Consider the following 26,146-nt stretch of genomic DNA (forward strand, 5'->3'; position numbering starts at 1 on the left):
CAACGCCCTGCTGGATTTCAACAGACTGTGATAAGTGTTGTCGGATCCTCATGGCTGTTCAGAGCAGGGGAGGAATTGTATATTTATGATGCTCTAAATTATATATATCTAGACATATGGGGTAGTGAAGTGGGCACAACAGATGATGCCTCAGGAAAATGTTGTTTGGATGCAGTTATTGAAGAGGGAGGAAGTTGTTATGGAAAAACAATGATCTTTGTCCCTCTGTTGGCTTTGCAGTTAACATTTGTGCTAAGATTTCCTGGTTACAACTTCTACCATATTTTACATTTCAAATTCTATTATTAATGTCCCCCGAATCCTTCCAATTTATATGTTACTTGTAACCACCCTTTGGATAGAAATGTGGTTAACAGTTTTGTTCTGTGAAGCTCAACCTCTCATTGTTTCATTTTTGAGAAGCATTTATAGAGTCGCTCTGATTTGTGCATGAAAGGATTCTCATTCATCTGCTTCTCTGTCTGAGTCCCTCCATCTGTCACCCTGTAGTAAAAGATTCATGGGTGCAAAACCTATAAACACTGACCTACCTCTTTGTTGTAGCACCGTAGTCTCTGCTCATTACACTTGGACACTGTTTTAAGCATTTCGATGCTAGACTTGAACTGTCTTTGCTTCAAAGACAGTAATTAAGTATTAATTGAAGTAGCTGGCATTAAAATCTTGCTGTCTTAGCACGAACTGACAAACGTAGTACTTTAATAATCCAATCTCTTTCTTCATAGTGCTTTTTTAAAATCTTGCAAGTTATCAATTGTTACTGCAACAAGAGGGCGGTGGTTAAATCTAGCACATCTTTCATGTCTGACTCAGTGAAGCTGTTTTTCTATTAGGAATGTGACTATTTATAAAACTGCCATAGTGATGGATCAGATGTTGAATCAAAGTTGCAGTCATACATAAAGAATATCACCACCAAATGGCCTCATAGCATCAGCTTATCGAATATATGGATGTTCCTCTCAGCCGTTATGTGCTTTGTTTATGTATAAGCAATGCAGTCTTTAAGTTGTAACGTGAGAAAATCTGTAAACACAGGAATGTATCCACACACCAATGGAGTTTCTGTAACATGATTTTGCAGCTAATTAAGAGAAATGCTTTGTTGATGGCACATTGTCAGCCTGTCAGAGATGATAACTTGCAAGCTTGTAATGCAATACTTAGGATGCCTAAACCCTCAGAATATACAGATATTATCCAAATTGTGGTTTTCTTCCAGCTGTTTTATCATAATGTCAGCATATCATGGGGATGCAGAGACACTGCAGGGGTATTTAATGATGCCCCTATGTGCTGCTGAAGATGATGATTTAATGATGATGGTGTGTGGTTTCTTTTAAATGGAGAAAGGAGTGTCAGTGTTTGATGCTCTGTGATGGAAAACATCACACTTTCAAATGTATATGTCCATCAGATATTAAGCAGTAAAGCATGTGAAGTAGTGGTAACTTTCAATGTGGATCTTTTAGTCTCTAGAAACAAATCTTTGGGAATTAGTACAGCTTTAATTTCCTTGAAAACAGTCTATTTTTGTAACATTCACTCCCTTAAATGGTTATTGGTAAAATGCAAGTTGTTTTGAGGTCAGTGTACCCTCTGTCTTTGAATACATTCCCCATAGCTGGAGTTGAAGCTAATCTAGAAAGTATCAAGCCTTTATGCAATCCCACCTGATCTCAGGTCCACAGCACAAAAAGATTAGAAATTACCCATTAATTTACCACATATTGCCATGGCCTTTTTTCCCCTGCGCTCAGCCTTTTACCCTCTGTTCCTCTGAGACAACTGTAACTGCAGTTGACTGCAATAAGGGACTGCAGGGAAGGGCACAGAATACTAAAATGGCCAAGCCACATGCAGCCTACATTTAGATCCAGCCCTCCAATGAATGGGCAGTATGCTCCTTTTGGGCTATTGGATGATAGTTGTTAACGGACAAACCCTGTAATTGAACATCTGTCAGCATGTGGCTGATGGGACCAGAATTTTAATAAGCTGCACATAAAAAGGTCTGACTGCAAAGATAAGACTCAAGCACAATTAATATGAGTAACAAACATGAGCAACAAATGAGATTAATTGATACTCACATGCAGGGAAATAATGGCTCATCTTTGCACTAGCCTAAAAAGCGATCAATAAAGACTGCAGAACATTAATGTTTTTGTTTTCAATCAGTTTAAAATGCATGTTTCCCACATCCCCTTCTTACATGGTTTCTTTGCTGAATGTGTGCTCTCCAAATCAGTGACTATAGTGGGCTATGTTTGGATAAACTCAACCCTCAATTTACTTGGTCTCTGACCTCACAGTCGCATGCTCATAACATGAATTTAGGAATATTTGGATGATTTTAGAATTTCTCTCTACAAGTTTTACTGCAATTAATAATAAAAAAACAAACACATGATACATCCCTGTAAAACTGAAGATGTAACTTTTTTTTCTGGTAACATTTGGGTGATTGGGACAGAACCTTTGGCTGATTGCAGCATGTTTAATTATTAATTTGGGCTACTATAAGCATTTTTTATCATATATTTGCTTACGGCTAGGTTACTGTATTAGTTTACAATGGTATGGCAGGATTTTACGAGGCATTTCTTGCTAGCCGGCAGATAGGGCTCAGGAAAAAAAAGTGTTTCATTCATCAGGCAATACAATGAACCCTGTCCCATGTAAAAGTAAGTCCCAATCACCCTGAATTCAACCTACTTCATTTCTACACAAGGGCTTCAAAGATAACTAACCTAATAATCTATTAACTTGCTGTTGAGTATTATTCAAACTGTTAACCTATGTATTTTAGTTGGCCCTCAGATGGACTTATAGAATCTGAAAGAATAAGAATGCCAACATGTTGAAATAGGCCTAGCTCTGTTTCAAAATTGTTAAGACCGTGTGGTCTTCTTAAGCTTGTTCCCTTATCTCTGTTAAAGGTGCACCATCTAGATGTGATAGTGACATTTGAAAGTTGGAAAAGTGAAACAATTCTATGCTGGGCTATATTTTATGAACTGAATACACAAACTTTGCTTAAGGAAAAAATGGGTCCAAGGAACACTGTTTGGAGCTAAAGAAGCTACCAGGAGAGTTACAGCTTCACGACTGTGAACTTGCTTATCATTTTATCTTCAAACAGTGTCCCAATGACCAAATGTTCCTCTGAGGACAGTTTGTGTATGGAGGTATGAACATTTACCACAGAATCTGAACATTTCTCCAACTTTCACAATCCTCTACCAAAACTCCATAGTGCACCTTTAAGGTCTTTTACCTGCTTTATGTAAAGTATCTTGACTTAGCACTTCTTTTTTTTTAATGAATTGGCGCTATACAAATAAAGACTGCTTGATGGATGGATGGATAACTTCACTGTATAAGAGATGGCACGTGTAAAACCTCGCACTGCATACAAAGAGTCAGTGTTTAACCAGTGGTACCGCGACGTCAGTGTCTCTGGCACTGAGTTGGTTGGGGCCAGCAGCAGCAGCAGCAGCAGCAGCGACGTCACTCCCTGACGGCGGCATCAGAGCAGCAGCGAGTCGGTTGCTCCGGAACTCGGCGGAGGAACACAACGTCGGTCAGCGGTGAGGGTCCCTCTGCCTTTGGACTGTCTGGACGGCTAATTTCCGCGTCTGTGGCTCAGGTAAATCCCGAAGTCATTTAAAAATAAAAAATAAAAAACCTTTATTCGTTTTCAGGGGGGTTCTATGGGTATTTTTTTTTTTTTTTTACAAAGTAGCTACAAGTAACAGCGTGGGCATGAAGCGTCGCGACTACAATGACTAGCAAGCTTCCAGCTCTGAAGCCGTCGTACTGTAGCCATAAACTGTGTGTTGCTATGGTACTGCACAGCAACATCCCACCTGCTGCTGCTTTTTTCTTTCTCCTGTCTACCAAGGCAAGTAGTAATGTGAGGAAATTAAGCACACTTTCATATGTTTTACATAGGCTATTCATTTATTAAAACTGCAGGAGTGTGTGTGTTTGTTTAATTATTCACCTTGTTGCCTGTTTTCATAAGACTTGAACTGAGTAGCCTACATAGTTTTGTGGCATACCGATACCGAATAAGCTTTTTAAAGCTGGCCTTTTTTGTTTTTTACTTTACATGAACTACACTCCTCTTCCTCCAAACTGCCTATCGGCTAAATTCAGCAGCTTTGGCAGACAGAAGTAAGGTCGTTTTGAGTGTTTTTCCAGTCCATTAGTCAGATGTCAGTGGCTTTAGGTGATAAAACAATGCATTACCTCTTAAACAAAGCTAGTGATGCCTTTCCCTGCGTAACTGCTGTCTATTTTTATTTCACAGTAAACCGAGGAACACTGTCTGAAAACAACACAAGATGGTGATTATCAGTGTTGCATCCCTCAGAAGGACATCACAGGCCATTGAGACGGGGAACAGATGTTTGCAGTGAAGGTGCATACAGTATATTCCTATTTTGTGGCTCACACAGCTGCTGTGGTTAGGCACGAGTACACGTCGATGCCAGGCCTGCCACGAAAATAAATTCCATTATCCCTCATCTCCTGTCTTGCTGTGACAGAGATGAGGAAATCACCGTGCCATGCTGTTGTCAGGCCAGGAAGTAGTGGGAATTATGAGTCAGAATGGAGAAGAAAAGAAAATTATCAATCTTCAAATCCCTCTATATGTTCATTAGAAGGCTCACAAGCTTATTTTAAGGGCAAGACTAGCTCTCTCTTCAACTGGCATCTTGAACCATATGAAAAGACCTTATATCTTTTTTTCGATAAATTAATACTCATACCTTTTATATTATATTTCGCAAACGTATAAATTCCAGGGATTAGACTTAATACTGAGTGAGAGCAAAGTGCAGCAGGGCGCATCCAAGGCGAGGTCTGTTTATTGTATTTTAGTTTACACACCTCCTTATCTTAGCTGTCAGGAGGGAGGATTCTTTTCGACTGTAACTTACCCAGAGCAATAGAGATAGTGGTAGGAAAGGAGGGGTCGGAGGAGTGAGAACAGAGAATGACTGTGAGGGAGTGAGCGTGCTTAACCCAGCCACTGAGTGACTCTTGTATCCAAGGACGAAGGTAGCAACGCATCCAAACGCCACTCTTCGCCCACAGACTGCTGTGAAGAAACGGGGCCATCACATAGGCACTCAACAGAGATTGTATAGACTCAACAACCTATCGACGCTTCTTCACAGGGCCCCTGGGGTTTGAACAGCCAGTCTGGAGTGTCAGGTCTGGTGACTGAGCTGATCATGGCATTAGCACGAGTGAACTACACACAACAACATACTTTTTAAATCTGAATGGGATTTGCTTTGCTTTTCTCCCTCAAAACAAAACAGAAGCGTTTTTTTTTTCCTCTTTCACCGGCGTCATTGCACCTAAACTGGCCCACGTTTGTGTGTGTTTTTGGCAGAGGAGCAGACTGGAGAGGAGGTAGTAACAGGTGCTGTGTGCCATAGTGGATTTGGAAGTGTGGAGGAAAGCTGAAGATCATGGGTAAATCAAACAGCAAGCTCAAGCCAGAGGTGGTGGAGGAGTTGACAAGGAAAACCTACTGTAAGTACTGTCAGGTCTTTTCCCTTTCTGCTTGTTTTTGACAGAAAATCTTCTTCAAAGTATTTTCTTCACGCCTTTTAATTGAAAAAATAAAAATACAATTATTGCTGCAATTTTTAAACATTTTTCCCGCCCTCAGTGCTCCATATAGGCGTAGATGTGTTGGTATTTTATGCTAGCTTCTTAAAGCAAGGGGTAAGCTGCTGGTCTAATTTTTATAATGTTGTGTAGCAAATCAGGATCAGTAAAGGTCTCTGAGAAGTTGTAATCATCATCTTCAAATCATGTTGAAGGGATCAATGAATATGGAGATGCTGAGTTTGTGTCGGCTATCAAGTTTGGGGTTTTAAAGATGAGGATGATCGTTTTTTGATAATCAAAACAAAAATAAATCCAAGTGATTACCCTATTAGGTTGTCAATCCAATTCGAGCAGAAATTACATTCATAATTACCGCAACAATGTCTGCTGGGAAGACACTATATTAATCATTTGAGTGCTATTTCTGGAGCTAGCGTTATTATTATTGAGCAGTACAGTGTGCAGGTGTGGGTGGAAGTTGACATCCATTGGCTGCTTAATGATGGTGTTATTTGTATTGTGGGTCTCTCCACAGCAGAGTCAAGGAAAGCTGTTGTGGCAGGAAATTGTTGTGGAGGAAGATTGGGCTTCGTGCTGGGTTGGGCTGCTTGCTGCTGTCCTTTACACACACACACACACAAACACACGCACCACGCGCACACACAAACACACACACACTTTCTCACTCACTCTCTCTCGCTCTCTCTCTCTCTTTCTCTTTTCCTCCTTTCCTCTCTTACCCTGTGCCCTGTCTCTCCAGCTTTCGCCCCTAATTGCCCTCTTTGAGCAGGGAATGGAATAGTATAATTAGGATCTTATCTGGTTAGCATCGCTGAGAGGGGCATCAAGCTTTCTGTCCCTGTGTGATCATTCTCTCTTGGTCTGTTGTTGCCTTGTTGAAGCGCTATCATTTCTGCTTTTCTCTTTCTCTTGCTTCCCCTTGAGATGCTTTGCCTGCAATTTTAGTAAATGCTTTCCTTTGGTTCTTGACATATTTGGGACTTCCATGCCAGTGTGTCTTGTGGTTTCAGTGGTGAATTATGAAGGCTGTTCTTTTATGCCCAGCAAATTATGCCCTCTGTGTTGACTGGCAACCAACAGGGCCAGTCGGGAATATTTTCTGTTTAGTTTAAAATAATGTATGTAGATGTCTGTCGTCTTCTTTGTTGCATAATAAGAATGCAGGACTCCTAATGGGAAAATGACAGGGACCTTAAAATATCACTTTCTGACCAAAGGCAACTTTAAGCTGTGCAAAGACTCTGGCTTCCCACCCAGTGTCCTTCCTGAAAGCTGTGCAAAATTGCTGGAGCTTAACCTGTACTTTAACAGAAATCTTTTCAACCAGAAATGCTTTTCCAAGCGACTGTTCTGACATCAAATAGACAGACCAACAGCCCTATCAAAATGTCTGCTGGAAGCAGGCCTGGCCCATGTAACAGCATGATGATTTCGTAAGTTGTCAAAGCCATGAAGAGGCTCACAGTGACAGAGCTCAAGCTGGATGTGTTCTTGCAGACCCTGCAGGGCCAAGAGGCTGAGTGGGCCCTGCACTCTCCTGCAATGGGCTGATTGCATTATTACCCATTGCCTCTGACTGAGTTATGTAATACATTTTTTTTTATTAACTCATAGCCATGGTAAATTGCCTCAATTTCTGACTACATTGACTTTTCAGGTCAATTTAATGGTTGCTTGGCATGGCTGACAGTCGAGAGATTGACCATGACATGTATTACCAAGGAAAGGGTCACATGATGTGGTTTCTTGGTGAAATGCTGAGCAGGAAAACTTCATGGCCTAGCGTCTTATTGATAGCCTCTGTGTGATTATGGAATAAATGCATTGTGGACATTTTTTTCAAGATTATTTGTTTGGCTTTCATAAATTTATTAAATAAGACAGGTTGAGAGAGATTGGGGATGACAGTGGTTCTCAAACTTTTTCTGTCATCCCCAATCTCTCTCAACCTGTCCTATTTAATACATTTATGAAAGCCAAACAAATAATCTTGAAAAAAATGTCCACAATGCATTTATTCCATAATGACTTCCTTGGTTGACGGAACATTTTCAGGTCCCCTTCCCTCACTGAACAACATGGTAACTATGAGGGTTAAAATTAATTAAAATACCATCAAGTATGTGAAAATCTGTTCCCCGTTAAGTACAGTGTAGGCAAATCAAGAGCATTCATATACAGGACCCCTTCTATTTCGACTAATTATATCCACTTCAAATACTAACATTGAAGTGTCTTTAAATATTTTATAGTGCTGCTGTGTATATTTTTTTAACTTTAAAGTTCCCATGAAATGAAAAATGAATTGTCATGTTTTTAATCCTGTGTTCAATATTTATTTATCTTCCAAACATATTTCAATAAAGCAATATCTGAGTATTTTCTCTCCCTGTAAAACATTTTGAATCGTACCCCCCCACCCACACACACACAAACACTAACACACACGCACAGAGGCCACTGGTCATGCCACTGCCCAAATATATGTTAGCTATTGCGATAAGGTATTTGCAAGATCACTAACATTAAAGTTTAAACATTGAAGGAGTAGAAATTACAGTTTAACTAACTAGCTGTCTGTTGTATTTATAAGGCTTTTCCTTCGCCCCAGGCCCAGCAGACGAGTGGTACAGTGTTAGCCTCACAGCAGCATGAATTCAGAATGTCTCTCTCTAAGGACCACCTGGTTGAACTAATGCTATTGATTCCTTCCAGTCCTTGTTTTCATTAGTCACTTCAGGGGCCGAGCGGTCGAAAATTACTTTTGTTACTCCAGACAAGCAAAGTCATGAGGGATTGATTAATTAGATACTGGCAGATAGCTATGTTAGTGTGGGCAACTGGGCATGATAATGCATCCTGCCTTTTAAACTGTTCTGTTTCTTAAATCTATGGATGACATTTATCTCTCAGCCTTGTCTGTCTTTTTCTGCCTCCCTGGGGTTTACTCCCACTTGTCCTCTACTATACAGCCCAGGATAAATTATGATTCATTGCCTCTGATAGTAAGCTAGAATAATTGATTTCTGCACTTAACTAAACATGTCTGTTTCCCACTTACAGCCTGTTGAAACTGAGGGTGCAAGGATAAATCGATATAGAATAGCAAATCTATGCAATGATCAACAATTCAATATCGGCAATACAAAGTGAAAAGATCAATACAATTCATCCTCTTAAAGATATGTCTTTAAATTCCCACAGCAAATCTTTCTCTCTGTTTCCATCTAAGCCTCAGGTAGATAATGGAAAGAAAGAACCCAATCATATAAGTCCATGGATATCTTTGTTGGGCTCTTATATTTACACCCCTCTTGTGAAGGGGAAAATATCAACAGGAAAATATTTTTGATTTCATAAAAAGATTGATCAAATTTCAAGCACATTGCCGATGCAAACAATGGTTCCATGAGAGGAAATGGTGTAGAAACACAACAAACCTGGCCTCCCATTGGAAGCAGTAACTTGGAATAGTCTGATGCACTGACATATTTTTGCACTCAAACATGAGAAATGTGGCACTTTATAAACTTAGAAATATATATATATATATTAATTAAATATCTGGAGTTCAGTTAAAACCAACACATTTTGAATCCATTACAAATAATCTACATAACATGAAACATTAGGATGAAACTGAAACTTTGAAAGGATTGGGCCAAGATGAGTAACGATGCTACTTCTTGGCTTCTCTGTTGTATCTAACAGCTTGTTCCTTTTTTTTCTAGGACAACCAAAGTTTTCCTCTAAGCTGTCATTTTGTATTTCTCTTACAGTTACAGAGAAAGAGGTGCAGCAATGGTGAGTGTTTTCATTTATATTTAATCACAATGTTTGCATTTCTTGTGAATTTAGTCATATATAAGCAACTGTGTTTTTACTAGCCGGGCTTACAGGAATCAGGGGGTCTTATCTTGACCCAATTGAAAAAACCCTCCTATGAATATGTTGGCCATAATTCTGTTTCTTGTGTTCATGGCCGGTGAAATTAAAATGTATGATAGTTGAATTGAAGCCATCTTCCTTACACTGCCCTGAAGCCAGACAAGCTCTGCAAATAGAATGACTTTGAAGCCTTACTGAGACTGAATGACTTTGAAGGCTGATAACTCTGATGCATTCCTCAACAACCTTTTTGCTCGGTTTGCAAGAGGGATGTCTGACAATAGAAGAATGCCGGGGGCATAAGGTTGTTTCAATTTCGGACACTTAATGACTACATGTCCACAAAGCCTCCACAAGGTTGCAGATTAGTAATCCTTCCTGTTAGATTCCTTACCTATTAGTCAATGTGATCTGCTCTAGCATCATCTGGCTGTAGCCTGTAGTTGTAACATGTACATACATGTCTTAAGAGGAAACAAATTCATGAAAAAGATGCACCTCGGGGCTGGCACAGTCACAGAGCTGTAGAGGGAGTGATCATTACAGCAAAGGGGAACATTTCTGAAGGCACAATTTAATAGCTGCTGGTGATGGATAAGAGACAATGCATCTTTTTTACAAAGATGATTCAAGCATGAGCGTAGTCATCCCTTTTGTTTTCTGCATTTTGCTTCTGGGCTATTGTTTCTTTGGAAATGAAAAACAAAGACAAGTGTATATCAGAAGAGGGAGTACTGTAATAAAGTGATCGCTCCACCATGTTCACACTCCAGTTATCCTGCTTTGGTTTTGCATTTCACAACCTAATTCTGCATGCATGAAAAGAGCTGTGACTCGATTGCTAGTCGCTGTTCATGTACCCTGTTAAAGGGGTTTACAGGGGGAGAGGAGGAAGCAGGGTACATTCAATCCCACACAGCAGCAGCAGCAGCAGCAGCATTAGATCAAACTGGGCATTGACAGGTCCAGAGCCTCTGTTCTGGCCTGTCTCTGGGGCTGCCTGAGTGCACTGAGGTGGAATACCCCCTCCTTAAACCCCCACTGCCTACGGCTAGGCAGCCAGCTCGCTCATCATTACTCTCACTGTCTTTCACAAGAAAGTTTGCATGAGTCCTCACTTGAAGATCAGCAGCAATCAACACGAGTGAGTGTGAGGGATGAGAGGGAATTTTACCAGGGGAAATGCCAGATGGCGTGTAATTAGAGCACGGGCAGAGACACAGAAGAATTAGCAGGGTTAGCTAAATGCCTGTGTTGTGCATTGAATTTGTTCCCCTTTCTAATTCTCCTCTAAGGGTACATCATTAGTATGCTCGAGGCTCACCTGAAATCAATACCCTAATGCCATAGCGCACTGATGTCCCTGCCAGCTAGGCAGGTACGAGAGAAACATCCTGCACAAGTCTTTAGCAAACCACCATGGTAGATGCCAAGGAGTAGGAGCCAGTACCAGTGATAAACACTTTTTCTTAATGCTGCTGCCCAGTGTGGTCTGATGCACGATGTCACGCATGCTATATCCCTGCTAGTTCAGTGCGTAGTGGCCTTATTACTGCTTCACATTCAATCTGACAGTGTACAGTATGTGTGTCTTAGCACCAGTGTCACAGAGTCAGATTTCTTGGACATGTTATGTTCTTGGCAAATGAAGGTGATTCTGATTATCACTCTGATGTCTCTGACACTGAGCAAACATGTTTACACAGCTACAGTGTCTTTATAATGTGTAAATGAACTTCATCCGTGTCGTCTGCTTATGTAACCCCAATGGTAATATGATAAATGTTGTTAGCTCTACATGGGCCAATAAATATGACTATGAGCATGTGGAAAAGGAAAAAAGACAGAAGCACCAGTGAGTCTTTGATTTAAAAAATATCAAAGTGCATGCGGACAGGAAGAAAATAAAACTGATTTATTAATAGTTCATAAGATTTAAATGATCTCTACAACAAACAATACCTTCTGTCCTTTGACCCTCGATTCCCACCCCTACGGAAGACAGTCATGAGATAGACATGTTGCATACAGAATCGATTAACATGGTAAAATAATATGGACAATAATATAATCCATTTAAAGTGATACATATGCTACACCGCGATAATTTTAAAAGATGTTTTTCAAAAGCTAAATGACCTATCACCAAAATGTTCAAAAAAAAGGGGTTTGCGTTGGGTTTTCACATCAGTCTGTTTTCAGGTCTTGGGGAGTACCACTGCACATTAGAAGAAAAGTTGTACAAAGCCTTCTGTGGCTTGAGAGGGAGCTGTGTGAAATCTGATTAAGTGATTTCATTGGAGTCAGTGAGAGTTGGGCCTGAAGACAACATGTTTGGCAAGAAACAAATCTTAGAAAGAACTGAGTTTGCCAAACCTCTGAAGTGCACTCCCCAGCTCTGTTTTGAGCTACCACCTGAAGGCTATAATAACTAATACTAGCATAACATACTCAAGTGAGAGATAAAAAAAAATGAAGCATTACAAGCTATGCCAAAGATGTAATAAAATATTGCTCCTCCTAAGTGGAATGGCCTCCTTTTCCTTTCCTAAAACAGTTGATTAATGCTAACACAATAATAGCTTTTTCAGCAAAGAAATACACATTTAGTAGATGCCAGCAGCTCTCAAAGAACAGCACCAACAGAGAGAGGAGGTATGTGTTGCCGGTGTTTGGGAGAATGTGGCTGATAGAGAGAGAAATGTGACAAACATAATGAACTTTTCTCATTTGTCCATCTGAAAATAGTTATTTCATGGTCAGAATGTTCTGAAGACATGTTGCTTGTGAAAAATCGGTCCAATACCTTTCTTGGTGACTATGAGGGGAAGGAACCTGTCATAATCTGTGCTAATGTCCACTTTTCCTCTTTGAGTGAAAAACTTGAGAACTTTCTTTTATCCCTAAAGGGAAGAGAAATTGGCAAAACTAGTTACATGGATATAGGAAATTACTGTCAGTGCCACCTCTCTGCCCAAATCTCAAACCAGGCTGTAGGTGGTAGAGTTGCAGGTTTTTCAAAGGAAGAAGACTATGTGTAATAAAAATCAATCAATCTGGTACTGCTTACAGTAATTTGGATACATTGAAAATTGCCCATTGTGTTGCTGAAAATGTTAAATAACTTCATTGATAAAATGACATACAACTCATTTAGCTGGCTGCTCTATCATTTTCATACACAACCATTTAGAAATGGTTATGGATAAGAAACTTTCAGGCCCTCAGCATGGAAAAAGGTTTTATTAAGGGGGTACTCTGGTGATTTGTTTTTTACTTACATAACTTTGAGTGACTCATAGAAACAAGAAATCCTTTTAGCCTTGACATGAATTATAATGAAACTCATAAGTCTCTTTAATTAGACTGAATCTTCCTCCTTAATACCCATGTCTTTCACCATAACTGCAGTAACACAGGCTTTCTGTTAAAAACATGATTCAAGCCTTAGTCACGATGAGAAAATATAAAAGGGGCATTCTAACCACAAATATGGTAATAACATCATGCCCATTTGAAAGCCTCTAGTTTTGGCATACTGGTTTAGAGAATTAAGATCTGTTTCACAGGGTCTAAATAAGGGCTACTGGAGAGTAGGGATGTAAAGATTAATCGTAAAATTGTGAAAAATTGATTCAAAGGTGTCAAGATTCACATCTGTACTCTGAAAAAGGAATCGCAATAATATCGTGAGCGTCAGCAGCTGTAGAGCAGAGGCGGTTGGCAGCTGAAGAGCAAGATTTTGAAATCAAGGACGCACCACCGTCTTTTAAATCGGAGGTGTGGAAGCATTTGGGCTTTCCGAAGACAGAAAATTAAAGAGGTGAGAAGATAACAGACAGGGTGTGCAAATATTGCAAGAAGACAGGGAACCACACAAATAGCACAACAAACGTGATGCAGCATTTAACCAACACCACAATGAGAAGCTCCCATCACCTCCCCTTGTTGCGAGAAAAAAAAAACATTAAAAGGCCAAACCACACTGACAAGTGGGTTTTGCAGCCCCTAAAGAATTCTTTTTCAGTCATAATTTTTTTACAGTCTCATTCTGTAAAATAAATCGTGAGAGAATCGTATCGTGAACCCAGTATCGTAAATCGTGTCGTATCATGAGTTGAGTGAATCGTTACATCCCTACTGGAGAGCTATAATTATAAAATATGTGATTGTGATTATTTGTTACTTATTGATTCATTCTTAAATCCATGCATTGTGGGATACAAGATCTAATTTTACAACCAATCTTTAGTTATAAAAGTTGATTTCTAATAAAAACACATTTCTACAGTAATTTCTGCTAAGCAATTTCCTATAGCCTGTACAAAGAATGGACAGCGGAATGCATTGCCTCAAGTCAAATCAAAAGATTTAGAGCTCCCCCTACTGACTGGCTACAGTATATGAATGATCCACCGCTCTGTTAACAGATAGGATATGGGTCAAACTACAAAATAAAATTGCACGTCGGATTCATATTTTCGACATGATATCTAGTTATTATTACTCCATACTGTGTTCAAGTCGTCTTTTTTCAGAGGATTTTTTTTAAATTGGTTATTTGATGATATAAAACGTAGTATTGTATTCAAAGTATTGAATGCCATGACTGACAGCTTGGTTGACGAATGCAGCTCCCTTTAACGCTGGGTTCACCGGATTAGCAGAATACAGCAGAAACACCAAGAGAAAATGTTATGAATACAAACACAAGAGTCATAGAACTTCCATACCTGTTCTGCTGCGGACTGTTCCCACCTGAGGGATCTTTGGCCTTTGATCGGGACGTTAAAAGTGTGTTGTCATTAGTAGACATCAATACTGCGCACACTCGGGTTGCAATTTGCAATGAGTGCCTGTCACGGGGATATTTTGGCTTCATCCTGGTCAACTGGCTGAGCCACGCTGTACATTTGTCTAAACAGTGTATATGCTGTTTCTTGTTACTTATCAAGAATGGTACAGACTGATAATAATTTTTCTCTGATAACTGATAAAGCTGTATTGAAGTACTGATTACCTTGTATTTGTCTGTGATAATAAAAAAATGGTTGGAATGTTTGAAAAAGAAACCTGAAATGTTACTCTAAGAGCAAAACAGCCTCCTCTTTTGAACTACCTTGTTAGCAGATAGAAGGTATTGCTGTAAATGTTGAGATTCTTCCATTGGAGGGCAGAAGTTGTTCACGTTGGCAAGACCTGAGACACAAAAATATTTGTTTTAACTAAAATACAGACCAATTCCAAGATATAGTGTGCATATAGGGCAAACACACTACACTATACATAATGTTAGAGTATCGCTCACCTGTTATAGGCTGCCTGGAACTTTAGTCAATTTTCACACAAAAAAAATGAAAGAAATCAGGTGAAATGGGTCGGTTTTGATATTCATTGTGTGTTCTGCACTTTGAATACCAATTCGGTTGTCTTCTGCATTATAGGGAGCTAGGCTTTCATTTTTCATGCATATCTCCAGATAATTCAAAAGTGACAATTACATGGCTCTGCTCTCCTCTCGCCGCTCTTCATGTCCAACTTTTACAGCTGCTCCTCAAAGCGTCTCTCCATCTCTTTTACTGTACAGAGCTGCATTCATTATCTCAGAGGCAGATTAAAAGTGAAGGCTTTAAGAGGAGAGACGAGTGGAAAAGATGTGTTCTGGCCTTTCATTCTTCACCAGAACACACACCCACACGGACACACACACACACACACACACACACACACACACGGACACGGACACACATACACATACTCCTCGCTCTCTGTCTTCTTTCTCTGTGGTCATAATTACAGCCCCACCTTGTTTTGATCAGTCTTAACTGAATCAGAGACGAACACACAATGCTCCCTCGTGTGAACTTGCGTCAGAAGTTATCAGAAGCAAAGGCTCTTTGCAATCCTTTTTATAACTTCAGAGTATTATTATTTTCCCTCTATTGCCACGTTCTCCCACTTTTCATCTGGCATTTATTTTTGTCAAGGCTTACACTCTCTTCTTGCGCTCTGACCTGTAACAGTGTAGACAGACTCTGAGGCTGCTGTGCCTCTTTGTGAAGATACACAAGGAAACCGCCTACCTTTGAGTGACTGCGCTTGAAATTGCTCATGAGATGCTTCTATATTTAGACTAATAGAGATATTAAGGCGCTCTCCAGATATGTCATTTCCAGTGGCCAGAGGAAGCGCTCAGACTTATCTATCAGCCACGCATATTATCAAAAGAGGGCTAGAGTGTAATTTGATTAGAGCTAACCACTCTAGGCTTGCTATTGGATTAGGGTGATCGTCTTATCTGTGAATGAGACAAATAGCTTTGCACTTCAGCTTCTTGATCCAGCACAATCTCTTAAACTGCATCTGTAATGGCTGCTGCAGAAGTGAGGAGGTGGCTTTGGTGTTTTTATTGTTCATCCTGTCTTGATGATGTGTTCTGTTTTTACATTTGAAATGATATCTGTGAATAATCATCTGTACTCTCTTTCTCAGGTACAAAGGCTTCATTAAAGACTGTCCCAGTGGGCAGCTGGATGCTGTGGGCTTTCAGAAGATATACAAGCAGTTCTTTCCTTTTGGAGATCCCACAAAGTTTGCCTCTTTTGTCTTCAACGTATTTGACGAAAATAAGGTTTGTGATTAAAAAATGTTCACTGTGTTTTTTGACTTAAAAATTAGAAATCAAATGTTTACTTTTTTTCCGGGATTGCTGATAGAAAGTCGTGTTAAAGGCGACATTGTCCAAGGACAGCGCTTATCTGCTTTCAGCGAAGGGTTGCACAGAATAAAAGGGCAACATTGTATATTAATCATTTTGATTTTGCTCCTGGTTTTGTTCCAGTTGCTCTCTGTGCGTGTTCCTTTTTGAGTTCTGTGTTAAGAATCCAGTTATTTATTTAAACCCCTTCTGATTTGAGAACTGAAATGCATTGAAAGTCTGGGCCAAAGAGTAATGAAAACAAAACATACAGTACAAGAAATTGCTTTTTTGATAACGTTGAAGAGGAACACACAGAATTCTTTGATATTTTTCATTTAGTAGTGATCACTTAAAACACCACGCGCACTTTTGAAATCTCTCTCTGACTGAATATTGTCAGTCAGGTTTTTAATAACACAGATGATTCCCTCCTCTAAAATTGTGTGAACAGAAAACTGAAGATGATTCAAAGCATCAGTAGTAACACATAATCAGAACTCTCAGCTTTATGCCAGAAATCTGTTTCTAAGAGTGGATGCCAGTTTGTTTTTTGTTTTTTTCAAGGTATGTGTCTATTTTTTAAGGATTTGATAAAAATGCAAGATTAAACAAAGCCAAATCTTTCTTAGACACATTAGTCTTAAGTAATCCAATTTATTTCAGACATGCAGTATTATTCAAATAGTCTTCAAGAAGACGGACTGTAGAAGAACTATTCTTGGTTTGTTGGTGAGCCCCTGGAGGTTTATTGACTTCAGTTAAGAGGCTTTGTGTCAGGAAGATCAGAAAACCCCTCTCGTCTGATGTTTATCTGTGACCTTCATTAGTGTTAGGCTCCCCATAGTTAGAGAAGGCATTGATCTTAACAGTTTTTATGACTTATGTAATCAGCAAAGCATGACCTCAGCATTGTCTGGCTGGTCAGATGTCTGGTGGTGATAAAGTAAGCTGAACCCCAAGGCCTTTAAGAGCACTTGTCTTGTTTTCTACAGCTGTGGCTGAACCCACAGCAGGTAAGAAGACATTGCATCAAAATTTCAGAAAATGTTTGTGATGACACACAGTCCTGAGGTATTTCGTAAGAAGATTGTTTGATCAAAGCCTGAAGGCTCTACCACCAGGAAGTCGAATTATATGCCTTACTTGTTGTCTACAAGATTTCTCTTTACTGGGGATGTAAATGGCATTTCTTTTATGCAACGTCTCCATTTGATTTAAGTAAGTCTGAAACATTGGTTTGAGGCTGGAGTTCATTACATGATGAATTTGCATGAATAAGCAGAGTTTAGACTACTTAGAGAATTCATTTAATATTGATTGTTTTTATGTAACAGACACTGAAGAAAACAATCATTTATTGGAGTTATTTATAGTTCTCAGCCTCTTTAGGATTTGCGTGGTATTCAAACAAAGCTGAGAGCTGAAATGTTAAAGTGGAATCATTTCCCACTTCTTTGGCACCATTATATGCCATGCCCATTCTTAATGTAGAGCCAAGAATGGGCATGAGAGCCATTGGAGAAATATTAAACGACTCTGTCCTAAATACACAGTGGTTGGTTGTTTGCTGTAACTTTTAGACTATGACCCAGTAGCATCCGTCTTACTAATGACCAGAGGTGACATATTTCCGCCTCAGGAGAGAGCCAGGTGCAGGGCAAAAATAGCAGCTGACTTGGAGCAAACGTCTGGCCCCATTTTGAGCCGAATACAACAAGGAAATCATGAAAAACAGCACGGAGCTCTTCAAAGTAAAACCAAGAGTGTAAAGTAAGATGCCCTTTTTTTTTAACCGGGTCATTTCCTCTCTTACATTTTATCTTTCTCTCCCTTCTGTCACTCTGCAGGATGGACGCATCGAATTCTCTGAGTTCATCCAGGCCCTCTCTGTGACCTCGCGGGGGACTCTGGATGAGAAGTTGAGATGTAAGCACCCTCCTCTATTATTTGACATTTAAATGACAGGATGTAGGATTGACTGCTATGCTTGCATATGAAAGAGGACAGGCGAGTTCCTAGAGAGCAGCAAATAGAAGGTTATTAGCAAGATACAGCAGGCCTCTGAAACCTGGGGTCCCAACCGAATACACTTGCAACCTTTTCTCTGAAAACCGAACACTTTAGAATAACTTTAGCTTTAGCTGTAAATGTGTACCTTTAAAAAAAGGCGTTATATTTATGTATATCCATAATTTCTGTGGTTTTCTTTGAACTAGGATTCTACCCTAGAAGGCTGCTGCCTGTTTTATGAAACACAAGATCTTTAAAGATTGCGATTGCCTAACATTTTGATGTCACATTAGCTTTCTGATGTCACTGGTACTCACCAAACGAAACAAAACCCTTATATTTTAACATCTTTGTTTACATAGGGGCTTTTAAACTATACGACCTTGATAATGACGGCTACATCACCCGAGATGAGATGTTGAACATCGTAGATGCCATTTATCAGATGGTGGTAAGTCTAATCGAACTACAGACCTATAAATCTAAATTTTCTGAATGGTACATATATATAATGATTATAAATCTCAGGGGAACACTGTGGAGTTGCCAGAAGAGGAAAACACACCAGAAAAGCGAGTGGATCGCATCTTTGCAATGATGGACAAGGTTTGGATTTTTTTTCAACTACTCACACTGTTCTTTTCCCCAGTTGAACACCAAACCTTTTCTGAATCTGCCTTTGTTGCCACCCTCACTTCTCTGACGTGGACACTGTTAAGTTTAGAGCTGCTATCTGTGGCCATCACAGCGTCATTTTTACCAACCACAGTCTATAAACATCATATATAGTCCCCTCCACCCCTGGCCCACGGCGCTAATTCCCGCTCTCAGCCCCAAGAATCTCCTCAGCTTTAGTGAAAGATGAGACATGGGTGTGTTTTTCAGCCCACTACTGCCAAGATCAGCCATTTAGTCTAGCTGTTCAGCACAGCAGCACTTGATGTGTATTGGCAGAGTGGCTATCATCCAAGTGCACTGAAGCAAAGCTCAGTCCAACAGCAGAACAGAGAGGTAACATGATTGAGCTGAAGATACTCTTTTGCCCCCTGCTGGTTGCTCTGTGTTAAAGCCTTGAAAGGGTTTCATATCATTGAGTCTTGTGTTCTTCTTTCAGAATGCAGACGGAAAGCTGACTCTGCAGGAGTTTCAGGAGGGTTCAAAGGCAGACCCCTCTATTGTTCAGGCTTTATCACTCTATGATGGACTCGTGTAGGAATGAAAGGTGAGTGGGGTATTAATGAGCGAGTACCTGCATACTTCTCTGCTTGAGTGATTTTCAATCCTGGGTCATGCCTCAGCTCCAAGATAATACTGTGTTATTCCCATTTCATCAGCGCATAGAATAAAAGACAGGAAACTCGGTCCGTGTGCTGAAACTCAAAGTGAAGAAGCCACTTTTGTGCTCGCAGTTTGTTCCTATGAATTATTCAGAAGGACCACTTGTGTGCTGGCAATCAAATAGTCTTGTGGTGCTGTGTGAGGAGTGAGACAGGCCTCTTCTCTCACTGCCTAATGCAAAGCACCAACTGCTGCCAATTGTTGCAAACGTCCTGCTTAGCGTTTTGTCAACTGTGAAGCCCATGAAACACATATTTTGCTAATAGAGCAGTACTGTTTTGCAGATTATTTTGCATGCTCTGAACACAACCAAATTATTGTGACTCCACTTTCTGTCATTTCCTCATTGGTGAACATTGTTACAACTTCTCAGATGGATCCAACTAAGCATCCTGCTGCGTGTTAAACAGTAATCCAGCACCATCACACCTGTAACATGAGGATCCACTTTTAACTACTCTTGAAGACTGCAAACTTCTGTCGCACGACCGTACAGCATCTGTGTCAAGTAGCTGTTCGTCTACATTTCCTGTAAGGATTGTAAACAAATATATCCTCTGATGTGTACGCAGAGTTCAAACATGTCAGCTAAATCCTATACGCCATTTATCTGTGCTTCTACAGCTATGTAGCACTGCGTACAAATTTGAGTATTGTGGACTGTGCAAACATTTCTACAAGGGAAGTGTTGTGATTTCCCCATGGAGAGTCCAAGGAAGTGAATCCCCCCTTGTTCACATGCTGGGAAGAGCTTCTCCGATGAACTGTGTGCTGCATCCTCACCATATGGAGAGACTCTGAACCTGGGAAAATCTGGAAAATGTGTTACATGGTGATAATATGAACACTAACTTAAAGTGAAAAAAAAAAAAGCAGTATACTGTACATAATATCATGTAAATATAATGGTAATTTATTTTCTGCTTTGCTGCATTTATGGGAAATGTTCCCATAAGTATGGAATGAAGTTTTATTTTTTATCAAAGGTGTTGAAATGTATTGCACTGTATTTTTCATTATTATTGTGGGATTGTTTTATTCTCACATTCTGAAGTTTCCTTCTCCTGAGAGACTGGGTGTTTTTTATTTGACAAAGAGCGTTGAAGGAGCGGGGAGTTTTCAATGGATTATTTTACTATGTTTCTATTATTGCTTCCTATTGTGTTTTTACTTCCCCATAAGCACGATCACCCAGTCTTTAAAGTGTTGCACAGCCACATCCTGAACTACATGACCAAGCAACAGGGTGTAATCACAAAGCTTTACGTCTGGATTGAGGCTCATTTTATCTTTTGAGAGCATTGTACTCCGCCCTCAGCACACACAGAGCCCTGGTCACAAACAGACTTCAACTCTGCTTGTAAAAGCTTTGTGAGCACCTTTGTTGCAATTTGTATTTTTCCTTTGTGAGACCAGAGCATGTGTTGATGTTGCATTTTTTCATTCCTGGACTATTTTACTTACAGCATTAAGATGTTTCATCAGCTTCACTGATTTTATGCCTTATGCAAATGATGATTTAATCAATGATAAATGTCATTTACCTGTTGATTAACACTAGAAGAGCACAGAATAAAATGCATTTAAGTGGCTGACCTTTCTAGCACTCTATTTTGAGTCTTTGAATTTGAATTGCATGAAAATGTTTGAATTTATATGAACAGGTTCTTATATAATATAAAGAGATGCTTTGTTCAATGCATAGGTGGAGTGATCAGATGATGTTTTAATATCTGTACAATCCCTAATGAATTACTTCTTGAAACAATCCAATACTTCACATAATATTTTGCATTCAAAATAAAAGGCTATAATATTTGAGCATTAGAAGACAAAATGTTGAGCATGTGTCCTCCTTAGAAACACAGAATCTTACATGCCAACTCTCTGTAGTGTAAGCCTGCACTCCAAGCCTGAATAATGAGAAATGAACCACAGAAAACTGTGAACTATTGGCATTGATGGGTGGGTTAATGAAGCTCAGTGGCTTTTGTGTAGAAGCTGCTGAGTCTGTCTGCTCTCTGCCGGGCCTGCTCAGACCTGCTCTCCGTTTTCTTTTCATCAATGACAGATTCAAATGATATCAGGAGAAGGAGGTCAGGAGGGTCCAGAGCTTGTTATTGATGACTTCTATCCTTCGGGAAGATCACACATTCACTTTGTCTATGATAGAGATTTTCAAATGTAGCATGTGGGACTAAGTGCAGCAAAGGGACAAGCGTTTTGTTTCAATAATTGAAGAAGTTAGAATTAAGTCGAGTTACTTGGATTCATGAGACTATGTCTGGCATTTTGTAATGTCTGATCTCCGTAAAAGATCTTGCATGGACAGAAATACCGTAGAGTGCGTGTTTAATAGTCAATAACAGATACCCAGATCAGCCACAAAGTGAAAAAAGATCCGTGACATTTCGGTGTGGGATGTCAAAGTATTCCGCTCATTCATTTGCCACGGGGATATTTCTCAGCGTGTGCTATGTATAAGATTAGATTGGTGTCAGCTGAATATAAACGTTGGCTATTTATAAAAACTAGGCTGTTACTGAGACAATGTTCTCTGCATGTCCAAAATACAGACTGCACACTCCGCTGGTAAAGCTGTTTAAAACTGCGTCTCCTGGGGCCCACCTCGACGACGGAGAAAACTGAAGTGAAGGGGTTGGTTGGGGGGGGGGGGGGTTAAAGCTGGAAGTCAGAGTGGGGTCGAGGTACACAAAATCTCTCTCACACACACACAAATCAGGTCGAGTCTCAGGAACCTTTTAATACCCATCTCCGCCCCCGTTTGAAGCGTCAGAGCACCAGCTCTCAAGGGGCTTTCTAACATAGAGCCAGTCCGCACGCTCCTCCAAACTTTACGCACGGATGTACTCCTGTGGAAGTATTTGACTCTGGATTTTATTTTATGTGTTTCAGCTTAGCTGCATTGTTCCAAATATCTTTTCTACCGATTGGAAGCAGTCCCAGACTTCAACCTGCTTTGAAAACTAAACTTTAAGAACTTTTTCCTAGTTGTTCTTTTTATTTGATTCGCCTCATTCAAGCAGACAGATGCAGTAAATCCTTAAAAAAAAAATGACCACTTTTTTATTAAAGTGCCTAGTCTTGGCAATATGTATCAGCGCGCACGGGCTCTTGGCAGACCCCCGGGCTGAGGAGGATGATGGATCCGCTGACAGCGCTTCGACCCTGGCCTTTGTGTTCGATGTTACCGGCTCCATGTACGACGATCTGAAACAGGTGATAGAAGGCGCCTCACGGATCCTGGAAAAGACCCTCAGCCGCATTACCAGACCCATCAAAAACTTTGTCCTGGTCCCCTTCCATGACCCAGGTACTTTTTGACCTAACATGCTTTGTATTAAAAAAAAAAATTAAAAAAAAGATCTGACAAAATAGAAACTTTTAATTTTATGAGTGTCCTGGTCTCGAATTTTAAAACGTGTGAATTTATGCATGTAATTGAGGTTTTTTTTGTTGTTGCTGTTTTTGCAACATTTAACAAAATCAGACAAAACTTCAGATAGTTTTGCCAGGTCTAGGTCAACCAGAAGACTTCAGCCTTTTTGTGTTATTATAAACAATACCCATGCAGGTTTATTGCCCCAGATATACTATGGTTTTTTTTACATGCCATTTACAGTTTAGTAGACATTTAACTCAAACTGATGTGACTGAAAAACACATTTAGCAGGAAATATTTGAGCTTCAGGAGTGAGGAATCAGTGGGACAGGTAAGGCTCCCCTGCATCTGACCTCCTATATGGGAAAGCTGCAGCTTGAAAATAAGAGTGCACTAATGGGGGAGGGTGTTTGAGCGCTGATGAGAAGCATATGCTGTCTGCTTGTATGTAATTACCCCAATCACCCCCCTATCCCTGACTCACCCCACCCTCTCCTCCCCTCCATCCAACCCTCCGGAAAACCCTCACAGCCCCTGGTTTAGCCGGCCAGGGGGGGTGGGTTGCACTAACACCACACATTTTGTCTGTGTTTAATGTGACCTGCCCTTGGGGACCTTGTAAATTACCAGGATTGCAAAGAAGCCGCGTCGCCTGACAAAGAGGCGTGACAGCGCTGTCAGTGTTTTACAGTCTCTCATGAGGAGGAGGCAAGGACTTGAAAGCCTCAACTGGTGGAAAGAAAACTGAAGAATGAGTTAAAAATGTCATCAGTTGACACATGTCTGTGAGCTCTGTATCATTAGTCTCACAATGATACTTCAAAATGGTATTTGACGGCAGGAACAACAAGCACAGACAGACATCACGAGGCTCCACCCGAGCTGATAAAAGTCTGCTGTATAATAACTATAATGATGAAAGGCTTGTGTTTATGGACAACAGCGTTCCATGGTAAAACAATGCATTCCCTGTGTATTGGTTAATGTTTACTGTTTGGCCGATCGACCCCCAAAGGCATCCAAGTAAGTGTCAGGTCTTGACAGGCTGTTATCCACCAAGGCATGGTCTCCTGCTGCTACTAGGGACACAAGAAAATCGACTAATAGAAAAATGCTGAATAAAGCTTCAGAAAATAATTATTTTGTCATCACAAAACTTTGGCAAAAAGACAAAACCTGAACAATGTGATTCTGTAATTGCACCGTTCCTTGTGAGGCGTGTGTGATTGATATTCATGTATTTCATAAAGCTGCAGGGCATCAATCTGGTCCTGATAAATTAGGATGTGGCTTCGAAGTGTTTGATGCTGTTGTTGCTTTTGCTTTATTCACAACTGAACTCCTGAGAGGAAAATGTATGTCGTATTGTAGCGTTTGAGGAAACTCCTTAGAGTGAGACTGAAGAGCTCATTTGGTCTAGATGAATATCTTTAGGCATATGCAATAGTATAACAACAAGACCATCTCGTATGCGGCTGACGTGACTTGATTCAGAAGTTTTGTTGTTAATCTTAAATGATTTGCTTTCAAACTCGCAGATATCGGCCCTGTGTCCATCACCACCGACCCAAAGAAGTTCCAACAGGATCTGCAAGAACTGTTTGTCCAGGTAGGAACTAAAACACAAATTCTTTTATAAATGTGTCTTCTGCCTCAGTATCATTCAGTCCATACAGCTTTGTAAGTTGCCAGTTGCCATCAAAACCACAGTTTACATCAAACCATTTAAAGCTGAAGGGGTAAATCACCCAACTGTGCATGGATGCTTTTATTCATAGGGGTCAACTATCTATTTCAAACAGACATCTTGTTTTGTTTCTTATAAAATATGAAGAGTTTTTTTTATGTTTCTTTGAAGATTTTTGTCTTTAGGATATTTTATGTTCAGTTTACAAAAAAACAGTGTGCCTACTAAATGGGATACTATTTTTCGAACCAGAGTTATGGCAGTGGTTAAAGGATAAAGTGTAGAATATAATATTCAAAGATCAATTATTTCAAGAGTTTCTGTTTTTGTCATCCAGGGTGGAGGCGACTGCCCTGAGATGAGTGTAGGAGCCATAAAGAAAGCCTTGGAGGTTTCACTACCTGGATCCTTCATCTACGTCTTCACTGACGCCAGAGCAAAAGACTATCGCCTTAAAAGAGATGTCTTGCAGCTGGTGCAGCTCCGACAATCGCAGGTACAAGTCTTGAAACTTTAACAGGGTGTGAAGCTCTCACAGATGACAGATAGAAACGTACTTACTATATCAGTCCTATGTTGGCATTTAAGTTGTAATGTCAATGGTTTCGCCTACAATTGAGGTATCTGGTGGTTCTTTAACAACAACAGATAAAAAGCATATGATGGTATGGTATAAAAACATGTTTGTATGAATTTGTAGGCAATGTTTAATTCTAACACAATGATAATGGGCTCAGTTAACTTTGAATATGATTTCTTCCCTACAGCGTTTAGAGTATCTGCATTTCTCACTTTCTTTAACAAAAGATCAACAGTGGCATGCTGTGAAAGATCTACATTCAAATTAAGGTCCCTGACGCTCAGCTGAGCAGAGAAAAGTTATTTAAATTGACACACTCCTACTCTTTACATGAAGCACGACAATGAGCATTAGCGTCACTTTGGAGCCAACTGAAAGCGAGGTCGTAGAAAGCAAACACTGAACAGTGGTAATCCTCTTAACTCTCCCACGTTCCCAGGTTGTGTTTGTGCTGACCGGGGACTGTGGGGACCGCTCTCAGCCCGGCTACAGGGCGTACGAGGAGATCGCTGCCACGTCGTCTGGACAGATCTTTCACCTGGATAAGCAGCAGGTCAACGAGGTGAGAGCGTAACTGGAAACATGTCGGTTCAATGTCTGTTTCTCTCACCAAACCCTTATTGAGTCACATAAATTGAACTCAGTTGTGTTTGTTTTCACGAAAACGGTTACATCACCTAATAATAGAAAACAGCCGGAGCAGTCTGAAACAAAACTTGTCCCACTGATGTAATAACAGAGTTTTTATGTAGAGTAATCAAATGATTCCAAAGCTGATATTAAACTTCCTGGTTATGTGATACGGCTGAGTGACTCTTTTATATCGGAAGCAGCATGTAACAGAAGCTCTGTCTAAGAGGC

At 40.1% G+C, this 26,146-nt stretch overlaps 2 protein-coding genes across 8 annotated transcripts in view; both read left to right on the plus strand.

The window, feature by feature from the left end:
- The first annotated feature begins 3,500 nt into the window (after positions 1-3,500).
- Positions 3,501-21,207, plus strand: ncs1b (neuronal calcium sensor 1b). 7 transcript variants are annotated; one of them, XM_065964237.1, is made up of 12 exons: positions 3,501-3,673; positions 3,767-3,928; positions 4,189-4,258; positions 4,340-4,450; positions 5,443-5,577; positions 9,459-9,483; positions 16,060-16,198; positions 18,115-18,193; positions 18,640-18,728; positions 18,806-18,883; positions 19,392-19,499; positions 19,989-21,207. In XM_065964237.1, the coding sequence occupies exons 5-11, from the start codon at positions 5,514-5,516 to the stop codon at positions 19,488-19,490; spliced, it is 573 nt and encodes a 190-aa protein (XP_065820309.1). In that variant the 5' UTR covers positions 3,501-3,673; positions 3,767-3,928; positions 4,189-4,258; positions 4,340-4,450; positions 5,443-5,513; the 3' UTR covers positions 19,491-19,499; positions 19,989-21,207. The 7 variants fall into 7 exon arrangements, with proteins under 7 accessions (XP_065820309.1, XP_020488677.1, XP_065820308.1 ...); XM_065964236.1 differs by having other exon boundaries at positions 3,503-3,673; positions 5,435-5,577; XM_020633019.3 differs by lacking the exon at positions 3,767-3,928 and having other exon boundaries at positions 3,503-3,673; positions 5,435-5,577.
- A 1,258-nt stretch (positions 21,208-22,465) lies between these two features.
- Positions 22,466-26,146, plus strand: part of hmcn2 (hemicentin 2) — a 43,580-nt gene continuing 39,899 nt past the window's right edge. The window contains exons 1-4 of the mRNA XM_029277172.2: positions 22,466-22,949; positions 24,557-24,627; positions 25,043-25,201; positions 25,725-25,847. Of these exons, the coding sequence (XP_029133005.2) occupies positions 22,691-22,949; positions 24,557-24,627; positions 25,043-25,201; positions 25,725-25,847 (612 nt within the window). The 5' untranslated portion in view covers positions 22,466-22,690. The remainder of the gene's footprint in view (positions 22,950-24,556; positions 24,628-25,042; positions 25,202-25,724; positions 25,848-26,146) is intronic.

The sequence above is a fragment of the Labrus bergylta genome, chromosome 2, assembly GCF_963930695.1.
Source record: "Labrus bergylta chromosome 2, fLabBer1.1, whole genome shotgun sequence".
NCBI classification, from domain to species: Eukaryota; Metazoa; Chordata; class Actinopteri; order Labriformes; family Labridae; genus Labrus; species Labrus bergylta.